Source organism: Daphnia pulicaria, chromosome 1 (genome assembly GCF_021234035.1).
Source record: "Daphnia pulicaria isolate SC F1-1A chromosome 1, SC_F0-13Bv2, whole genome shotgun sequence".
Lineage (NCBI taxonomy): Eukaryota > Metazoa > Arthropoda > Branchiopoda > Diplostraca > Daphniidae > Daphnia > Daphnia pulicaria.
Genome location: NC_060913.1, coordinates 40834854 through 40854463, shown reverse-complemented (window position 1 = coordinate 40854463; position 19610 = coordinate 40834854). Strand labels below are relative to the sequence as shown.

General features: G+C 40.7%; 4 protein-coding genes across 5 annotated transcripts; 3 read left to right on the top strand and 1 right to left on the bottom strand.

Annotated features, from left to right (window-relative positions):
• The first annotated feature begins 172 nt into the window (after window positions 1–172).
• On the top strand, window positions 173–3223 carry LOC124320305 (zinc transporter foi-like). Its single transcript, XM_046783121.1, has 8 exons — window positions 173–643; window positions 744–1061; window positions 1142–1255; window positions 1325–1380; window positions 1441–1680; window positions 1750–2509; window positions 2576–2763; window positions 2829–3223. Exons 1-8 carry the CDS (start codon window positions 637–639, stop codon window positions 2979–2981), a joined length of 1836 nt encoding a protein of 611 aa, XP_046639077.1. The 5' UTR covers window positions 173–636; the 3' UTR covers window positions 2982–3223.
• On the bottom strand, window positions 3090–4972 carry LOC124320376 (STE20-related kinase adapter protein alpha-like). Of its 2 annotated transcripts, none has more exons than XM_046783242.1 (4): window positions 4814–4972; window positions 4551–4632; window positions 4287–4490; window positions 3090–4229 (listed from the first exon to the last, which is right to left on the bottom strand). In XM_046783242.1, exons 2-4 carry the CDS (start codon window positions 4587–4589, stop codon window positions 3243–3245), a joined length of 1230 nt encoding a protein of 409 aa, XP_046639198.1. In that variant the 5' UTR covers window positions 4590–4632; window positions 4814–4972; the 3' UTR covers window positions 3090–3242. The 2 variants fall into 2 exon arrangements, with proteins under 2 accessions (XP_046639198.1, XP_046639197.1); XM_046783241.1 differs by lacking the exon at window positions 4814–4972 and adding an exon at window positions 4699–4799.
• Window positions 4973–5131: 159 nt separating this feature from the next.
• On the top strand, window positions 5132–9295 carry LOC124320268 (cytoplasmic polyadenylation element-binding protein-like). The gene is made up of 9 exons (XM_046783066.1): window positions 5132–5272; window positions 5344–5413; window positions 5670–5913; window positions 5970–6178; window positions 6230–6504; window positions 6559–6709; window positions 6780–7079; window positions 7138–8150; window positions 8212–9295. Exons 2-9 carry the CDS (start codon window positions 5396–5398, stop codon window positions 8336–8338), a joined length of 2337 nt encoding a protein of 778 aa, XP_046639022.1. The 5' UTR covers window positions 5132–5272; window positions 5344–5395; the 3' UTR covers window positions 8339–9295.
• Window positions 9296–10204: 909 nt separating this feature from the next.
• LOC124320215 (unconventional myosin-Va-like) lies at window positions 10205–17720 on the top strand. Its single transcript, XM_046782964.1, has 12 exons — window positions 10205–10550; window positions 10982–11086; window positions 11160–11328; window positions 11406–11553; window positions 11626–11782; window positions 11850–13326; window positions 13395–15722; window positions 15791–16032; window positions 16103–16210; window positions 16271–16392; window positions 16451–16592; window positions 16668–17720. The coding sequence occupies exons 1-12, from the start codon at window positions 10524–10526 to the stop codon at window positions 17181–17183; spliced, it is 5541 nt and encodes a 1846-aa protein (XP_046638920.1). The 5' UTR covers window positions 10205–10523; the 3' UTR covers window positions 17184–17720.
• The last annotated feature ends 1890 nt before the right edge of the window (window positions 17721–19610 follow it).

The window sequence follows — 19610 nt, the reverse complement described above, 5'->3', positions numbered from 1 at the left end:
TACCCGGTACCCCACTACCCCAGGTCCACGCCATACAGCAGGGTGATAACACCTAAATATATATGTGCTAAAAGAAAAAAAAACAGCATTTGTAGATATCCTTGTGTGAACCTTCTTCTCTTTTTCAATAGGTTAACTATATAGTTAAAAAAAAAATTTAAAAAAAGCTATTTGCCCACGTAGCCTACCAGAGGTCTAGACGAGCTCGTGTTGGAGCAGACAGCTTCGCGTGTAGCGGAACGACAAAAAAGGATTTTTCCGTCACAGTCTCATTTGTTGAACTGAACTGGAAAGTAAGGCAGCAAGCTGGTTTCCAAATCTGTGTCTAAAACTCATGGTCTGTTGTCGTGTGTGTCGGTTAACTTAAAAACGAAAGTTGTGGTGGTAGACATACCCAAATTGTTGTTGCTGTATGAACGTTTACTTGCAGCTTTAGCTGCGCTTCAAATTTGTGTCTCTTCACCAACACTTCGTACATTCGAAAACATTAAATAGAGCAGGAGACCATCACTACAATTTTTTGTGTTATTTGTTTCCTTGATATCTCAAAAGGATCGTCGATGAGAAGTAGTGACAAATCTCACTGACAAAAATCAGTATTTTATTTTGACCAACTTTTGATAACAGTTAATTTTTATGTCAGGTATGATTTTTTTTTATTTGTCTGCCAATTTGTTATTTACTATTGCCTTGTAAGGTATTATACATGATGATATAGGAAAATTTCTTTTTTTTTGTTGCAGGAATGTGTCGACACACAGGGATCCTCGTTTGCTTTGCTTGCTTGTTCCTGTCTGCCCATTCCTCATCACATATTCAAGATAAAAATGAAGAAGTGTGCAGTACCACAAAGCTTTTTGAAATTCACAGCAGCAATGGTTCTTTATCATTGGAAGGACTTGATAAAATTTTGAAATCTGTCAGAAGTTTTTGTTCGTCACATTGGAAAGAAAAAGAAGATACTTCTCATCATATTCATACTGTTTCAGAAGTTGCACCAGGCATAGACTCTGAAAAGCCTGTTGCAAAAACTGAATCATCAGAATCATCTACTAAAAATGGTAATTATTTTTGTTGACAGTTAAAGCAGTTATTTAGTATGTATAATTTGTAACTTTGTCTCTCTTGTAATTTGATGCAGCCTGGCTTTATGCTGGTGTGAGTGTCCTGTTCATATCTACTTGTGGTCTGGCTGCTGTAGCAGTAATCAAAATTCTCCCTCAGTGGTTGTTTCAACCTGCAATACAGTATCTAGGTAATAAATTTAGATAATTCAATTTAAACAAAAAAGCAGATAATCAGTTTACTATGTATTAATTTCTAGTCGCATTGGCGGTTGGCACACTAACTGGTGACGCCATACTACATCTGATCCCTCATGTAAGTCTCTTAACATGTGATAATTTCAAAAAGTTTCATTTATCATCTCATTACATGCAGGCGTTTACAGCTGTTCATCATTCGAGAAGTGTAATAGAATCTCCAAAAAATGCAACATTTGAATCCCACAATGAACATTCTGAGTTACACGAGGACCATCATAGCGACGAGCATGGGCATGACTCGATTGTCGTATGGAGAGGAGTTGTTATCCTTACTGTATTGGTCGTATTTTTTATTGTTGAGCGGTTGTTGAACATTTTTGGCGAATGGCGGCAGCGACTGCAATCGACAAAACAGGTAACTCCGCAATCTCCGCTTCACATAAGGTGTACCTTCTAACTTATTTTGCATTGTTGCCTTGTTTAGGTCGATAAAGTTGTGCATTTGCTGTCTGGATCAAGCAAAATGGTGGGTGAAAAACTATGTCGTCATCATCGGCATAGCCACCAAGGTCATAAGAATCATCAGCATCAAGATAGTGCAACGAGTACGGGTGAAGGAGACCAGCATTTGCTTGAGCCAAGAATTAGTGATGCAACGCATGGGGAACCTGACGCAGATCTTCTAGTCAGCTGCGTTAAGGAAGTAACATTTCTTAATAATGGAGAAGAAGACTGCGCAAACAAAGTGGCAGCTGACGAATGCTCCGGACCAAAAGATCAGCAAAATGGCTGCTCCGAATGGCAGGGTCTTGTGGTTGGAAAACCACTAATTTATTGTGCTTCTCACGAAATTTGTGATGGCAGTGACTCCGCCGCTTCCGCTCCTGAAAGTCAACGATTACCAGAATCGTGTCAGTCTGAGCATTTATTAAGTGTTAAAACTAAAGAATCTAACGGCTCATTAGCGCGACCAGTAGAGGAAACAACGGCCGCTCGACAGGCCGATTCGCTCACTGTATTCATTTCTGAGCACCACACGTCACATCACGGGCACTCGCACTCTCATGGACACATTCACGCCCGTCCTGATGGCGTCGCTTCGCTTGCGTGGCTTGTACTTGCAGGAGATGGAATGCATAACTTATCGGACGGTTTAGCCATCGGAGCTGCTTTTGCAGCTTCCATTACTGGAGGTTTTACTACAGCGATCGCCGTTTTGTGTCACGAACTTCCTCATGAACTTGGTATTTCTATAACATTTTAATAACGAATTAGTCTTCAATCCTAAGCTTTTTTAATTTTCGCTAAAGGGGATTTCGCTGTACTGTTAAAAGCTGGAATGACGATCAAGCAAGCCATGATTTGTAATTTGATTTCCTCCTTTCTCTGCCTACTGGGAGTGCTGGTAGGACTTGCTATAGGATCAGCGCACAATACAGCTCCCTGGATATTCGCTGCCACCGGAGGCATGTTTCTTTATATCGCACTCGTCGATATGGTAGAATGAAATATTTAGAATTGAGGAAAAGAAACATTTACATTGATCAAAATTTTCCCTTACAGATGCCAGAATTGAACGGACATTCTGGGAAACATCGTTCGGCTCTATTGCAGTTATTACTTCAACTTTTTGGCCTTCTAAGTGGTTTTGCAATTATGTTAACCATAGCTCTATATGAGCACGAGCTCAGCGAGGTCTTACAATCTCTTCTTTGAACGTGCGTTAAAAATAATGGGGAGAACCGATTTGGTTGTAACATACGCTTTTTCAGATGCCATGTGTCTTGTAATGAGACGGGAAGGAATGAGGCTGTATTCAAGTAATTGTGTTCGCTATGACATGTGTAATATGCGCGTTATTTGACAAGGAAGTGTTACTGTTCTGGTGTTGATTTCTCAGTTCCTCTTATGCGACAAATCTCAAAAAAACAAGAAAAACAAGGTAACACACAAACAAATTTTTAGCTGTAAATTATTTCAATCATAGAAATCCCATGCAATTGAATCTCGGGATAAACGCTGATCTTCTTTGTCGTCGTGGGTAAACGTTGCAGATTCCAGTTGGGCACTGTTGAATGTTGGTTCGTTTTCTATTGTAGGACTTTTTGACAAGTTCTGTATTGTGGGGATGGAGATTAAGGTCAGATACTCCAGCCAGTTGGCTACTGAACCTTTTCGGATGGACTGAATGAAGGGATGCTTCAATAACTGCGTAGAACCTGGTCTAAGTCCAGGATCTAGTTGTACACATAGCATTGTGAAGCGGTGAAATGATCGAGAAAAAGTTCGTTGGTATGCAGCTTCCAGTCTTGCGTCAATGTTGCTGCAAGCCGTGACTCCATCGAAAACACCAGAATCTGCAGGCTGATTAGGTAGAATAATTCGGTGTTCGGGAGGAGGAACTGTGGTGCAATCCCAGATCTGAGGAGGGGGGCCATTGAGCTTATTGATAAGTAATTGAGTTGAAGGTAAATCAACAAAGGGAGCAACACCGTTTGCTAACTCGCAGGCCGTTATACCAAGGCTGTAGATGTCGGACTTTTCACAGTAGCCACGTAAGTTCTGTTGTAGTACTTCAGGACTCAACCAGCAAAAGTTCTGTTCAGCATCGATGGGGTAGTCAAAGACGGCCGTTTGCCAACGCCCTTTTTCGACTATGCAATAAGCATCCCTTAAACCTGTCAACATGACTTGTCCCTTTGATGATATCAAAATATGACTGGCCTTGACACTTCTATGGATGTAGCCTTTTGAATGTAAGTAGACCAGAGCATGAAGAACGTCACGTAAAATCCCTGCAATAACAACTTCTGGAAATCCATTGCTAAAATGTGTCTGGATGAGATCCAAAGCTGACCCATAATCAACAAGTGGGGTGACAATACACAAGCTGTGTCCAATAACATAACTATCAATACATGTCAGCAGGTTTTCATGACTTAAGTTTCTCATCAGCCAAATTTCCTGTAAAAAAGTGTTAGCGTTAGTTTGCTGTGTTTAGAATACATTTTTTCGCCATACCTTAAGAAAGCGACAAATTTCTTTGCGACAGTCTTCCAGATTATACTTCCTCACTGCCAAAAATGATTGATCTGATTGATATGAACTTTTCTTAGTAGCCAACAAGACAACTCCAGAATCAAAACACTGGCCAAATGATTTTAGAATATTGTAAGAATCATGACGACCTAATCCATTTGAGGAATCATTCTTTACTACTTCAACCTATTTAAATGGGAGACTGATCAATCATTGTCATTTGAACTACATAGCAGCATGATATACCTCTTGGTTCCATCCATCAGGTTGATCAGAGGTGGCCATTTCATGCCGTTGATAATAAGTGGTCCAGCACCAACATCCAGGACTGTAAAAGAAATAAAACAAAATATAGTTTACTTCAAGAAAACAGTAACCCTTTCAAAAATTGCACCAGCAAGACATTTCAGTATGAAAACAAAATTGCTATTGTTTGGTGACACTTCTCAACAGAAGCAAGAATTCAACTGAACTGAAAATAAACAAAACATAAAAAGTTATTTAGTTACCTGTCAGTTAATAACAATCAACTTAAATCATTTATGTTTAACGACGGAAATAGGGGTTTAATCAAATAATATTACAACTTTTTTAAAACGATCCTCTCCCTTCCTCCCGATAGCCTACAGGAAAACGTCTGCCATACCTCTTTTTTTATCAAGGTTGAACGTTGTCTAGTCTCGAGTTGGGAAAATTAACGGGAGGAAGAGTCTGAAAACCTATCTCGTTCGTACCCTGTTTGAGGTAGGGTATATATAATATTCGTGAAGGGGTATGAAATAAAAGGTAAATTTTTCCTTTGTTTTTGCCAAGCGAATAGCTTACCTTTGCCGGCAGGGGCTTGACAAAACGATTCATTCGATCTTGGTGTTGGTCGAAACCGGCCGCACGTTCATTGCTTTCTTGAATTTGTATTAATTCTTGAGTAGTCAGAATTTTCATCTGATTACTTTATTACCATTGTGAAAGTAATTTTTTTAAATGACGTGTTAATTTTGTGGTATCAATCGATTCATTTTTCTTTTGTTCGAAATTGAAGGGGAGCGGAACGTTCTACGGCCGTAGAACACCACCACGTCAACTGAGAGAAGATGCCTAGCTTTCCACAAGTAAGGACCTCGTGTTTTGAGCTCTTCTGAATTTGTTTTAAAATATTGCAGTGCTCTTAGTTTTAGGCTTGGTTTTTAGTTAAAAATAAGTGAGATTGTTTAGAATTGTCACGGCAAAGTTAGAAATGTCGCTGTAGAGGGTCCAGTCCGGAAATTGAGTAACTGATTTTTCTCATCCCTCTTTTTAAAATTTGGACCGTTAAACTTTGACAAATACCCAATCGTGTAAACTAAGTTGTATTTTTTTCATTTGCAGTTAGGACTCGGTAGTGATCCATCAGTTGATTTAGGATTTGGTCTTAATTTGAGTCGTTTGTGTGGCACGAACTCAAACGGCAACCAAGTTCAATCTGCTCAAACCAACAACGGGACGAGCAGCAGTGGCACGATGGGTGAAGCTACGAATTTGGAGATTATGCAGAGAATCAATGCCATGTTGGAGAACAGTCTTGATCTTACTAACCTCACTGGAGAGGTGGCATCGAAACGCAACTATACTGGTAAATTGTTTGATTGTATTACGTCGGAAGTCGCGCTCATTGTGATCTGTGTGTAGATTCCTTGTCCATGTCGGATTTGTTCTCCGGCTTCAGTTCTAATGGGAACAATGGGAATCAAATGGTTTCTCAGCAAGATGACGTTTTGGCTAACTTGTTGCAACAACATCAGCTCAGCCAAGCTTTAAAGCAGCACCAGTTGGAGCAACAAAGGGAGCAACAGAATCAATTGAAGTCTTTTAGCTCGTCATCGCTGTTCCTCAACAAGGTATGTCTTTCTTTTGTGAATATGATTAAAATACTAAATCAAGGATTGTAGAATGAAGGTCAGTCAATGAACAAATTGATCCCCAATTCTTCAAACAACAATCAGCCATCGCAACGCTCTATGTCGTTGAGCCAACATCGTCAATCGATGGCTAGCTCGGGATTAGGAGACTCGCCTACTTCATCCGCGTCATCGCCCGTTGCTAGTGGCCAGCCACGTACTACTCGTTCACAATCTACTGGAGGTTTTAGCAGCTCTATGCAGCCAGGGATTCACTCAACGCCCACTTCGTGTTGTCGTCCTATTCGCGGGACTTCTCTTTTTAGGTAGGAATAAGTATTTTAGTAGTAGGATCATAAATACATTATCATTCATTGTAGGGAATCGGGCAGCCCTACTTTGGAACAGGTTTTGATGATGGGTTGTCAACGCGGCCATGATGGGCAAGGTGCCTCACCAACTGAATCGGATCTTTCCATGTTGAGCTCGTCGGGAATTTCAAGCGTCGAGTCTTCGCTTACTGAATTAATGGTAAAACCACTTGTTGCGTACGTTTGACAAGACGTAGTAATGATCCTGTTGATCCCTTTTTTATTTTCAGCAAAGTCTCAATATGTCGGGAAGTAACACGTCTGGCGTGTCGCCGCCGAGTGTGAATCCATTTTCTAATCAGGGGTTGCAGCAACAACTTACCTATCAACAGCAACAGGCTTTACAAAACAGCAAACTGCAGGCAGCTTTGCAGCAGAATGGATTGGCCCAACTTGGTAGCCTGACTGGAAATGATATGAGCCCACAGAGTTTGCAAACACTGCAGACCAATCTGCAAAATCTCCAGGAATTGGCCAATCTCCAGAACCTTCAAGCATGGCAAAATCTTCGTAATCTTCAAAGTCTGCAGGTAATTTTGTGTAATTGATTTAAGTTAAGCTTCCAGCTGATTATTGATTGTCAAATAGGCTATTGCTGGGAACGCAAATGGATTATCTTCTCTTTTAAACGGATCTTCTGGCAATGGGGTCGATCGTAATGCGTTGAATGCTGTGGAGAATGCATTGCAATCATCTTGGTCACCCTCGTTGAGTGCTGCTGCCCTTGGATTAGGGTCGGGATCTTTCAATTCTTCATCAGGCCCAACTGATGGAAATAGTAATCTGGAACGAGCTGCTCGTATGTACCGCAACGCTGCTTCTCTTTGCGAACCAACATGCACTTGGAGTGGTCATCTTCCTCCGCGCGCCTACAAGAATGCTACGTATTCTTGTAAAGTCTTCCTAGGTGGCGTCCCATGGGACATAACTGAAGTATCGCTCACTAACGCTTTCAAGCAGTTTGGATCAATCAAGGTGGAATGGCCAGGCAAGGACAATGTGGCTAATCCCCCCAAAGGTTATGTTTACATAATCTTCGACAACGAGAAACACGTCAAATCTCTATTGCAAGCTTGCACGCACGACTACAGCAACGGTGGTAGCTGGTACTACAAGATTTCTTCGCGTCGCATGCGCTCAAAGGAGGTGCAGGTTATTCCCTGGATGTTGAGCGACAGCAACTACGTCCGTTCGCCAACTCAGCGTCTTGATCCCCAGAAAACTGTCTTCGTTGGAGCTTTGCATGGAATGCTCAATGCTGAAGGTTTGGCGCACATTATGAATGACTTGTTTGGTGGTGTTCTCTATGCTGGAATCGACACGGATAAATTTAAATATCCTATTGGATCGGGCCGTGTTACTTTCAACAACAATCGCTCGTACATGAAAGCTGTGGCTGCTGCGTTCATCGAGATCAAGACTCCCAAGTTCACCAAGAAGGTTCAAGTGGACCCGTATTTGGAGGACTCGCTCTGCGCCACCTGCGGCGTCCAGCAAGGCCCATACTTCTGTCGCGATCTTGCTTGTTTCAAGTACTTCTGTCGTTCCTGCTGGCAGCTACAACATCACTCGGATTACGTGAAGCATCATAGACCACTAATGTTTGTCTTTAAAGCATAGACATTGTTGGCGAGTTGAAGTTACAATATTTTCTTTACATAGGCGTCACTACAAAGGTTCCGGGACGGCTTCCGGATCGCAGATAACCACCGCGTCTTCGCCAATTGCCAACCAGCATCAAGGTTATCAACAAACTCCCGATCTTCCTCAACCTACGGACAGTAACTAACTGGAATTAATTCCCTTTGCCTCTGACACTATTGGCACATCAATCCGAACAATTTTGCCTCCCATTGAGGGCTGAGCCTTGATTTTTTTTTTATATAGCAAGCCACTCTTTGATTGATGGAATTTCCATGGAAGTTTGAAACTTTTTTGTTTGCCCTCGAAGGTCTTAAAGATTTGAATTGCTATTTTTCTAAATTAGTGTATCTTTATAATGAATTTTCAAATGGTTCTTTCTTAATTGAAGAATCTCGTCTAGGGGATACGCGCACTGTTGGTAGTTTTTTTTCTTTTTTTTTTTCATCTTAAACTCTTTAATGTAGGCGGCTATATCCGAACCATGATTTTTCAAATTATTCATAGTATTTCGAATATTTACTTTTTTCTTAAACGGAAGCATTTTTCCTGCAGCAGAAGGCAAAGTGTCCTCCAACTATAGCCTTAACGTTTTTAAACGCTCAAATGCTCAAGCCGCCATTTCTCGATTTTCCTGGCCGTCCAACTTTTTCTTAACATTTTTTTTTGTGAACCTTTATAGTTCTTAGAAAACGAGTTGGCTGCAAACGAAGGGCACATTTTACAGGTCGTGGCAATACGTCACGTCTTTCAGATTTTCCTCGGGTAATTTCTTAACTATTCTGCATAGAGAATAGAGCACAATCTACCTCAGGCTCATTTAGTATCTTAAAATATTTGTAAATTTTCTTCAATATTGATCAGATTTTTTTCTATATTTCTGGATATGCACTTTTCTGTTTTCTCTCTTCTACTTGAGTATTGTTTGTATGTTTTTGTCAAACTCTTACTGAAAATGTTGCAGACTTTGGACCTCCTCTTGGCTAATGGTTAACGTCTCACACTCCTCCCTTTTAGACAAAACGTAGGATTGTTTTGTTTTCTTGTTTTGGTTCCTTTTTTGCAGAAGGTCATAACATTTAATTTAATACAAAGTTCGAGCAAACATTTTATGGAGTTTTTATTTCTTCATGACACATGTACGGTTTTATTCAAAGGAGATCTTACGAGTGCTTACGTGCGCTCTACATATTTGAAAAGAAAGTAAATAGGATGTTTGATCAATGAAAATAAAGGGTAAACTGTGAGCACTTAGCGTTTGTGAAATTATTTTTCTATGCGTGAGATGTCATGTTGGGACGAAATCACATTTTCAAGAATTTCAAACAGTAGAAAATGAGAAATTATTGCATTTCATAAGGTGTTCAGTTCATTAATGCCAAGTTATAAAGGCTAAATATGAACCGCATGTTTCATATTTTCCACCAGTACAAAGGATTTTAATTCGGAAAATCATTTCGTGACTTCTTGCCAGATATCACGATGTATTTTTTAACTTATGCTTAATTGTAATTCAAAAAATGCTTTTATTACTTAATTTTACACAGTACGATATAATGTATATGATTTGTAAACCCATGTAGTAGGGAATAGAAGCAAAAAGCTATCTTAATCTACTAAAGGTTTTTCAAAAATTTCCCACACAACGAATAGCAAGCCATCTAGTGGCCGCTAACGTTTAAATAAAAAAGTATTTTGAAAGAAATTTAAAAAAAATCTAATTTTCCGTTATTAGATGTAACACTGCGTCACAAAAACTTGTTTATCTAGTTGATAAAATGGTTGACACCAAAAAATACGATTGGAGCGGCGGCTGTAAGAGATGATAAGCGTTTTATAATCATGCATTTTAATGTTATAATGCGAAAGAATTAGGTCAGTCATTTCTCTATCTACCATAACCGAATGAAGAAATTTATTTATTTATTAAATTAAACAAAGTTTCCCTATAAAAGACTGACGAAATAAGGAAAATTTTGATTTTTTGTGAGGAAATCATATTTCACGCTCGTGTGACGTCAGCAGACTGATCAGCTGTTTGAGCCAAGACAGCGACAGTTGACTGAGGAGTTTGCCCGCAGTGCCCTGCTGTCAAAACGAGCTTATACATATACTCTTGCACCGTGTGCGGTCTGTTGAATTTGACTTCGTCGTTTGAATTAGACTTTAGATCATATCATCTACTGTCGATATTACATAAGACAACAGTTTCGTTGGTTATAACTTACAGCTGAAGTAGTCCAGTTTCTCTGATGTCGTTGCTATCGATGCTGAAGGTGCGAGAGAGAATTTTATAACGGGAATCGTAAGAACCGTGAGGTTTTCTGTAAAAAATGTCAACAGCGGTGCTCTATACAAAGGTTTGTTGTCTTTGTTCTTCAAACTTCCTCAATTGCACCTATGCCCTCATTTCCTTCCTCAACCATTTATCTCGGTAAACTTTGTGGCTTAGCCAAGCACAAGAGTTTGTGTAAACTTTTTTTTACTCGAACACCAGAACAACAAAGTAAAAACTATGATTTTGTTAGTATTGAAATGCAGAGGAAAATAATTACAGTTGTATAAAATTGTGTTGGCAGTATCATTAAAGCATTGGCACATTAAATTAATGTATGCTCTTTCAAAAACATTTACTTCGTAATGTGTAAAAATCATATAGGTGGTTATTGATTCTTGATCAGACAATTTGAGTGTTTGGATGCGAGTTTTGAAGCTCATAGCTCAATAGTATTAGCTTATTTTATCCACCATTTGTAATCTGAGAATGCACTACTTTATTTTTGTCCTTTAGGGTGCAAAAGTATGGCTTCCTGATGCAACGGATGTCTGGAAAATAGGAGAAATTCTGGAGGATTTCAAATCAGACTCTCTAAAGCTGCTACTAGACACAACAGAAGTAAATTTTTATTGATCTTACTTTTTGACAACATAAGTTATTACATTTTTTATTTTCTATTTTTCAAAAACAGACAATTGAACTCAATGTAAAAGAAAGCAAAGATCTGCCACCACTTAGAAATCCAGAATTTTTAATTGGTGGAAATGACCTCACGTCACTTTCATATCTGCACGAACCCGCTGTCTTGCATACGCTGAAAGTTCGTTTTATGAACTATAATGCGATCTACACGTATTGCGGTAATTCATGATTCAGAAAAATATTTTTCGTCAGCATTCCAATTTTAACGTTATGTACTTTTCCCCCTTCTTTCCAGGAATTGTTTTGGTCGCAATTAATCCTTACCAAGAGCTGTCGATCTACAGCCAAGATACTGTGTTGGCGTACAGAAACAGAAACCAGTATGGAAGTCTGGATCCTCACATCTTCGCTGTGGCTGAAGAGGCATTCACTAAAATGGAAAGGTAACAAATACTTGAGGATTAAAAACTAAATGTATTACCTAAAGCTAAAAAAAATCTTTGATGACACATTAGGGAAAGCCAGGACCAATCCATCATCGTTTCGGGTGAATCGGGTGCAGGGAAGACGGTGTCCGCCAAGTACGCCATGCGCTATTTCGCTACAGCTGGAGGATCAGCTACTGAGACGCAAGTGGAGCGTAAAGTTTTAGCTTCCAGTCCCATCATGGAGGTGAAATTTCTATTGTTTTCACTATTTTGTTCAACTCCCCATGACGAGATGGTTTGAATCTATACAGGCCATTGGCAACGCAAAAACCACGAGAAACGACAACAGTTCGCGATTCGGAAAATACATTGAACTAGGTTTCAATAAAGACTATCACATCCAAGGTGCAGGCATGCGCACTTACTTGCTGGAGAAATCGCGTGTGGTTTTCCAATCAGCCGAGGAACGCAACTATCACATCTTTTACCAGCTATGTGCGGCTTCCTCGTTACCTGAAATGGCGTACCTACAATTGCAGCACCAAGACCATTTCTCATACACTCGAAAAGGTAACTGCCCCACAATCGACGGTGTTGATGACCTGGCCGAGTTTCAAGAGACCCGTCGCGCTTTGACGCTTCTCGGATTCAGTGAAGACCAACAGGCGGATATGTTTCGAATATTTGCGGGCCTTTTACATCTGGGTAACGTCACGATTGTCGACGCCGATCACGAAGGAAGCAACGTTCCAAAAGCCGACACTTATCTGGCCTCGTTTTGTTCATTGATGGGACTTGACGTAGCTTCAAGTGAAGAACTTCGAAAGTGGCTATGCTTTCGCCAAATTGTTAGCATGAAAGAAGTCTTCACTAAACCGATGACCAAAGCAGAAGCTTCCTTTGCGCGGGACGCATTGGCCAAGCATATTTACTCGCTTTTGTTTCAGAAAATTGTTACCATGATTAACAAATCACTTGCCAGTTCCAGCCGGCCTCACCGCTTCATTGGTGTTCTTGATATTTACGGTTTCGAGACATTTGAGTGGAACAGTTTTGAACAATTTTGCATTAACTATGCAAACGAAAAATTGCAGCAGCAGTTCAATCAACATGTTTTCAAGCTGGAACAAGAAGAGTACGTCCGAGAGAAGATCGATTGGACCTTTATCGATTTTTACGATAATCAGCCGTGTATTGACTTGATTGAGAAACCGTTGGGCATCCTGGATTTGCTAGATGAAGAATGTCGAGTACCCAAAGGAGCTGACAACGCTTGGGTTGAAAAGCTTTACACCCAATGCAAAAAGTATGAACAATTCGTGAAACCTCGACTATCCAACACGGGCTTCATTATCGTCCATTTCGCGGATCGCGTCGAGTATCAGTGTGCGGGCTTTGTCGAAAAAAATCGTGATACGGTTCTAGAAGAACAAGTGCAAATTCTACGTAGCAGCTCGAATGGAATTGTCCGGCAGCTAATTTTGGACGAAGAGTCGATTGTTGGTGCTCGTTCTCCTGCTGCAGCAGCTGCGGGATCGCGTAGTGTTGTCGGTACCGTTCCTCGAGGAGGTGGCAGCTTGTTAGTCCCTGGAGGTGGCGCAGGCCGACAGACCAACACCATGACAAAACAGAATCGTCGAACAGTTGGTTCGCAATTTAGGGAATCACTAACTCTTCTTATGAATACGTTAAATGCTACAACCCCGCACTATGTTCGATGTATCAAGCCCAACGATTCCAAAGAATCCTTCGTTTTCGAACCTCGCCGAGCAGTCCAGCAGCTTCGCGGTATTACAGTTTGTTATTGAAATTCAATTTATTGTGCCTAATTATTTTGTTTTTGTTCAATATTTCAGCTTGTGGGGTCTTGGAGACCGTACGAATCAGTGCTGCTGGATTTCCGTCACGACTAACGTATGAAGAATTCATCGTCCGTTATCGAGTCCTGTTTCATAGCCGGCAATGTCAGCGGAAGCTGCGAGATTTGTCTGTTCAGCGAGAATCTTGTGAGACAGTCCTCGCTACTCTTATAACCGAAGAAGACAAGTTCAAGTTTGGAGCAAGCAAAATTTTCTTCCGTGCCGGTCAAGTTGCATACTTGGAGAAGCGCCGTACAGACAAATTAAGAGCTTGCGGAATTCTCATTCAGCGGATGATTCGTGGCTGGTTCTACCGAAAGCGCTACGTTAAGTTGCGACTGGCAGTTGTTGGCGTCCAGCGATTTTGTCGCGGTTACTTGGCTCGTTGTAAAGCTCAGCGCTTGAGAGAAACAAGATCAGCCATCGTTATTCAGAAACACGTCCGAGGATTTCTTAAGCGACGTTCTTATACCCGACTCCGTGAGAACGTACTCCGTCTGCAGACGTATGGCCGTGGATTCCTGGCTCGCAAGAGATACCTGCAATTGGTGTGCAATGCCAAGGCAGTTATGATTCAAAAGATGGTTCGCGGTTTCTTAGCCAGACGACGTTATCTTCGTGCACGTAAGAGCATCGTCCTGTTGCAGTGCTGCTGGCGTCGTTGGTTGGCCCGTCGTCAATACAAAGCTCTTCGTTTGGAGGCCCGATCTATCGAGCACGTCAAAAATCTTAATAAAGGCTTGGAAAATAAGATTATATCCATGCAACAAAGAATTGAAGAGATGAACAAAGAGCTGATACCTCTTCGACAAAAGCAAAATGATTATGCCGAATTGAAGACCCAGTGTGAAGCAAACCGCGGATTAGCCAATGAGTTAAAAGTTTCTGTTGGGCGGATAGGTGAACTGGAACTCATGGTAAAACAATTGCAGACCCAATTGGATCGTGAGAGAGATGAAAAGATGGATCTCGTACAAGATCGCGAGAGGGTTGAAAAGCAAAATGAAGAGTTAAACGCTCAAATCGAAAATATTCAAAAAGAGCTCGTTGAGTCGACTGAAATCAACCAAACCCGCAGTCAGGAAGCCGAAGAATCCATCCTACGAAGACTGGACCAAGAACGAGCTATGCTGGCTCAAGAATACGATCAAGAAAGAGCAGCCTACCAGAAGTTGCTTCAGGACTACCACGAGCTGGAGGAGCGGTTTGAAGAAGCTGAAAGAGAACTTGAACGCCTTCATGAGGAACCAGGGAAAAGCAGCAAGAGTGAAACTATTCGTGGTCATTCTCGCAACGCTTCGAACGTGAGTACGCTCAGCAATACCAGTGAATTGATCGCAGATCCTGAAGATGATGGTGGTTATGGATCTGTTCGTCATGTTCCTAATCGGTCGGACAGCGAAGATGTTGGTCTGGTCCTCAAGCTACAACAGCGGTTGAAGACTGTTGAAAAAGACAAGGCATCATTGGCGACTAGGGTTGAAGAGTTGGAGCGCGAAAGTCCGACTGCCGATGTCAGGAGAGCTCAGGACATGATACGCTTGCAAGAGCTCGAAATGGAAAACGCCAAGATCAAAGATGACCTGAAGAATCTTCGTCGTCAAGCTGCAACAGAGAATGAGGTTCAATTGCCCCGCAGTCTGGATATGCTGATGAGCCAATTCGATGCCATGTCCGACGAGCTCGATCGACGACGAGAGGAATGTATTCAGCTGCGGACCGTGTTGGCTAACACGACTCTTGGAGGTGACATTGGTGAGCAAACTACACTGAACGCATCGCGTCTAAACGGAGGAGAGCCGTTTGCTGAAGACAACGAGATTTTGATGGCTTTTGAATCTCAAAAGCGTATCATACGGCATCTAGAAAATGAATTACAGGAAGAGAAAGCCTCGTCTCAGCGGAAGATTCAGATTGAAAGAGAAGAAGTCGAACGTCTGCGATTGGATAATGAACAGCAGGCAAAGCTTCTTGCCGGGGCCTTACATCGGACGCCACAAGGACAAACCGATGCTGTCATACAGCATGAAATTTCTCGACTCACGGCTGACAATTTGGATCTCCAGGAAAAGAATGATTTGCTATCCGAGCAACTCAAAAAGTACAGATCGCAGATGAAATTGGCGAAAAAGGTGAAGCAAGAGGGTGTACCTGCCGAAAATCAGGAAGCCAGCCCTGAAGTGCGTGAAACAGTGCATTCGAGTCGCAGGAACGAAAGAAGCGAATCATCGCTGCCGGTTGTTCGTAAAAAGGAAACGAATTATCTTGGGATGTTTGATTTTAACATGGGCGACGAAAAGCAGATCGCCAGGAATCTCGTCTACGGTGAGTCCTTTTGGTGTTGTGACGAAATAAAGTAACTTCATAATGATTTTTTTGGTTTGAATTTCTAGAATTGAAACCACGCGTTGCGTCAACTCTGTTACCCGGTCTTCCGGCATACATCATTTTTATGTGTGTCCGACACGCAGATTACATCAACAGTGACGATAAAATCAGATCTTTCTTAACTCTGATTATTAACGCTATTCGTCGACTCATTAAGAAACGCTATGAGGATCTGGACACTTCAGTTGTCTGGTTAGTCAACACGTGCAGACTTTTACACAGTCTAAAGCAGTACAGTGGAGAAAAGGTATGTTTCAATTTGCAAGCGTTGGCCATCTAATTATTTAAATCATCTAACATGTAATTGATTTTAACAGACATTCCAAGAGGAAAATACTCCGAAACAAAATGAACAATGTTTGAGGAATTTTGATTTGTCAGAATACCGACAAGTTCTTAGTGATATCGCTGTTTGGATTTATCAGGTGATTTTTTCTTAATCGTGAAACTAATTGAACTGATGAAATAATTGCAATTACTCTTAGGCGGTAATCAAATTTATGGAAGAGCGTGTTCAGCAGCTTATTGTCACTGCAGTGTTGGAACATGAAGCCATCTCTGGACTTTCTAGTCATAAGCAACCAGTAGGACAGAGCGGCCGAGCGAGGTAATTGATGATTTTTATCAGCCAAAAGTTTCCAATATTTACTATCTGGCAATTACAGATCGGGGTCAACGAGGGATACCACAAGTCCTGTTGATCCACAAGAAGCGATCGCACATTTGTTGCGCGAGTTAACCATTTTCCACCAAGTGTTGCAGTTATATGGCGTAGATCCGACGCTTATCGCCCAAGCTTTCCGCCAGGTATTTGCCTTCGTGCATTTATGTAGGTTACATACCATTCTTAATTCAATACTTAAATTTTATCTTTATTTTCAGGTGTTCTATTACATTTGTGCCTGTGCATTGAACAACCTCCTATTGCGTAAAGAAATGTGTCACTGGTCGAAAGGCATTCAGATTCGGTACAATATTTCCCATCTGGAACAATGGGTGCGTGACCAGCACATTCATGGACAGGACAGTATGAGTGCTACTATCGTAGATACCCTGCAGCCTATTATCCAAGCCGCACAGTTGTTACAAGCCAGAAAATCCGACGACGACGTCAGTAACATTTGCACGATGTGTTCCCGGTTAACCAGCGCTCAGATCATCAAAATTCTGAATCTGTACACGCCAGCCGATGAATTGGAAGATCGAATTCCGATTTCTTTTATCCGCAAAGTGCAGGAAGAGCTGCAAAAACGAACCGACCACCAATCACAGAGCAAATTGCTAATGGATACCAAACACGCATTTACGGTGCGTTTTCCGTATAGCCCATCTTCAATCAAACTAGAAGACATAGACATTCCTGCCGTTTTAAATCTACCAATGCTGAAGAAGGTTTAAGATCATTTATCCCATGCAGATGTGTGTTATATTCTTATCGAAGCATTCCGTTGGTGTGTGTTAAGTATTGAGGAACGAAATGTGTTTGGCTGCAAACGTCTCGAAGCTAACTGCGGCCATTTGTTCTATTTCAAATAAGAAGAAATGCGTTATCATTGATACTAAGTACAAGAACAAACTGCAATGTTGCTTAAGAGAAGAACAATGATCTGCCAAAGATTTCTGTTAGTGACCTGCTTTGGACTCACGATCTCTGCGAAAACAGAGACCAATATATTTATACTTACAAACGTAATTTTCGATGCTTGTAGGATATGCCTGCAGCTATGGCCCAAGGTCGATCTATTGTTTGTTTCTTTTTTTTCATTTCTTATGTTCATTATTAAAAAAGTCCAAAGATGCTGTTCCGTTTCCGTAGTTCATGCACTATTTCCGTTCTGTTAGGCAGTTTGCGGGAATCCCCGTTTTCAAAATCATTCAGCCGTTTCATTGTTGTGTTGATTTATTTAATCGAATACAGATTTGTGATTGCGATAATTTATATTATTTAATTTATTTTTGTTTTCACTCAAATTTTTACGTTACATCACGTAACATTTTCTTAATAAGACGAAGGCTACATGAGAAATTTGCCTGCTAATTATTTGTAGCAATTAAAGGTGTGAGCTAGCTCTTGCTTCATGTTTTCAATCTCCCTAATGGCACTAGTAAAGATATAAGGGAAAATAATTCCTTTTTCATTCTCCTCAATCTTCATTCCTGCGCGCAAAAGACCTTGAATTTTTCCGTGACGCCATAACTAATTACTGTTAGTCATCAACTTCTCTCTGTAATCTAATTTGCCATTCTCGTATTCTATTCTCGAATTTCTTGTTGGTGGATCAATTTCCGCTGCTTGAGAGTTGGATCATGTTATCTGCATTAAATCGAGTAAAATGAAAATAAAACAATTTATGCGCAAGATACTTCAAAAAATCACGAATTACAGAGGCTTTTTGTGGCTTTGATTATTCTTATATTTCACGAAGAGGATGGAGATTAATTCATGGACCAAGAGACTGATGGTCTAGGGGATTTTTGGAAGTAACGCAGTTGTAATGAGAATTCCATAGACAAACAGGTCTCATCATAGTTGAAAATTGTAATTTGTAATGCCCGGTTTTTTGAACCAGTAGTAGCTCAACGACTTCGCCATCTAGAAGGGTAGGGATTCGAGGAAAATATGTGCGCCCACCCTAGATGGCGAAGTCGTCAAGGTAGGCCTACCACTGGTTCAATTTTAAAAACATGGAATATAGTCAATATACATATCCATTGTAATGTGCGCATCACCGAGTTGATTGTCATTATCATAAGTATAATTTGCATACTACCCTTGCATATCTGTTTGCAATTGGAAGTGCAATTGGAAGTAGCATTGCAACTTGCGTAACCTGTACACGCCTGCACATTTTCCGTGAAATGTGTCACCAACGGCTTTCCATACAATAGGAGGTTCCGCTGTTACATTAGCTTATCTTATTTATTCATGTTGTTAATGACGTAAGAGGTACATTATGAATTGCGAGATGTGTGTTTCATCCACTTTCAGCCATCATCTATTTGTTGAATAGCTGACGCATTCTGCTTTGCAAAACTAAATTGAATTTAATCAAAGAAGATGATTTTCTCCCATTGATGGTACAGGAGGGTACGCTAACAAGATCTTATAGTCCGCGTATAAAGCTAATATCAGAATAAGAGTCTAAATGATTTCGTCGAATGAGAGCTGGAGACCAATTGACATGGATTTGCGCTTTCGTTGACAGTCTCAGGCTTTCAGGATAAAAAAAATAAAAATCCCCGAATCCCTGGTGGTTTGACCGAATAGCCTATCTGGATCATCCAGTCAGACGAAAGCAAAGCAAAGAAACTTTTTTTCTTTTATGCAAAAAGAAAACGCACTACTCCCTAAACGCTTACGTAATACTTTTGGCAGTTACCTCCGGTTACCTCCGTCCAATCGTAAGATTTCGATAAATTTTGCAATGAAAAAATAGATTTGATGAATTATCAAAGAATCCTTATACAGCAGTTTAGGACCAAAAAGGATTTAAGTTTTTATTTTTATTGCGCAGTGAGTGCCATTTAAGTTTGCCGGATGTGTTAAATAATTCTCCTCATCAACTATCTTTTCACTATATCTTTCAATGACGTGTTACGTTCAATCAAGTTTCTCCGCATCGAAAAGGGAATAAGCACACATGTTGCACTCGACATCGATCTCAATAGGTCACAGTGACTGGCGCACAGACTTTTCTTTTTCGTGGTAGTACAGAGTATAAAGATGCCCTAACTCTTCTGCTTTTAGATTCCAAAGTATAGATCTCAGCGCGAAAGTGCGAGAAGGTGGAATATTTTTGACACGCCTAGAGGCTTCAAGTTTAA

Excerpts from the sequence above, each read along its gene's own strand:
- LOC124320305 (XM_046783121.1), top strand. Across the intron at positions 1,381-1,440 it reads TACTACATCTGATCCCTCAT|GCGTTTACAGCTGTTCATCA; the intron begins GTAAGTCTCTTA and ends CATTACATGCAG. Across the intron at positions 1,681-1,749 it reads GACTGCAATCGACAAAACAG|GTCGATAAAGTTGTGCATTT; the intron begins GTAACTCCGCAA and ends TGCCTTGTTTAG.
- LOC124320268 (XM_046783066.1), top strand. Across the intron at positions 7,080-7,137 it reads GTAATCTTCAAAGTCTGCAG|GCTATTGCTGGGAACGCAAA; the intron begins GTAATTTTGTGT and ends ATTGTCAAATAG. Across the intron at positions 8,151-8,211 it reads AAGCATCATAGACCACTAAT|GCGTCACTACAAAGGTTCCG; the intron begins GTTTGTCTTTAA and ends TTCTTTACATAG.
- LOC124320215 (XM_046782964.1), top strand. The coding sequence starts at position 10,524 with ATGTCAACAGCGGTGCTCTATACAAAG. Across the intron at positions 11,329-11,405 it reads TGCGATCTACACGTATTGCG|GAATTGTTTTGGTCGCAATT; the intron begins GTAATTCATGAT and ends CCTTCTTTCCAG. Across the intron at positions 16,393-16,450 it reads GGACAGAGCGGCCGAGCGAG|ATCGGGGTCAACGAGGGATA; the intron begins GTAATTGATGAT and ends TGGCAATTACAG.
- LOC124320376 (XM_046783241.1), bottom strand. Across the intron at positions 4,491-4,550 it reads CTGATGGATGGAACCAAGAG|GTTGAAGTAGTAAAGAATGA; the intron begins GTATATCATGCT and ends CCATTTAAATAG. Across the intron at positions 4,230-4,286 it reads AAATTTGTCGCTTTCTTAAG|GAAATTTGGCTGATGAGAAA; the intron begins GTATGGCGAAAA and ends ACTTTTTTACAG.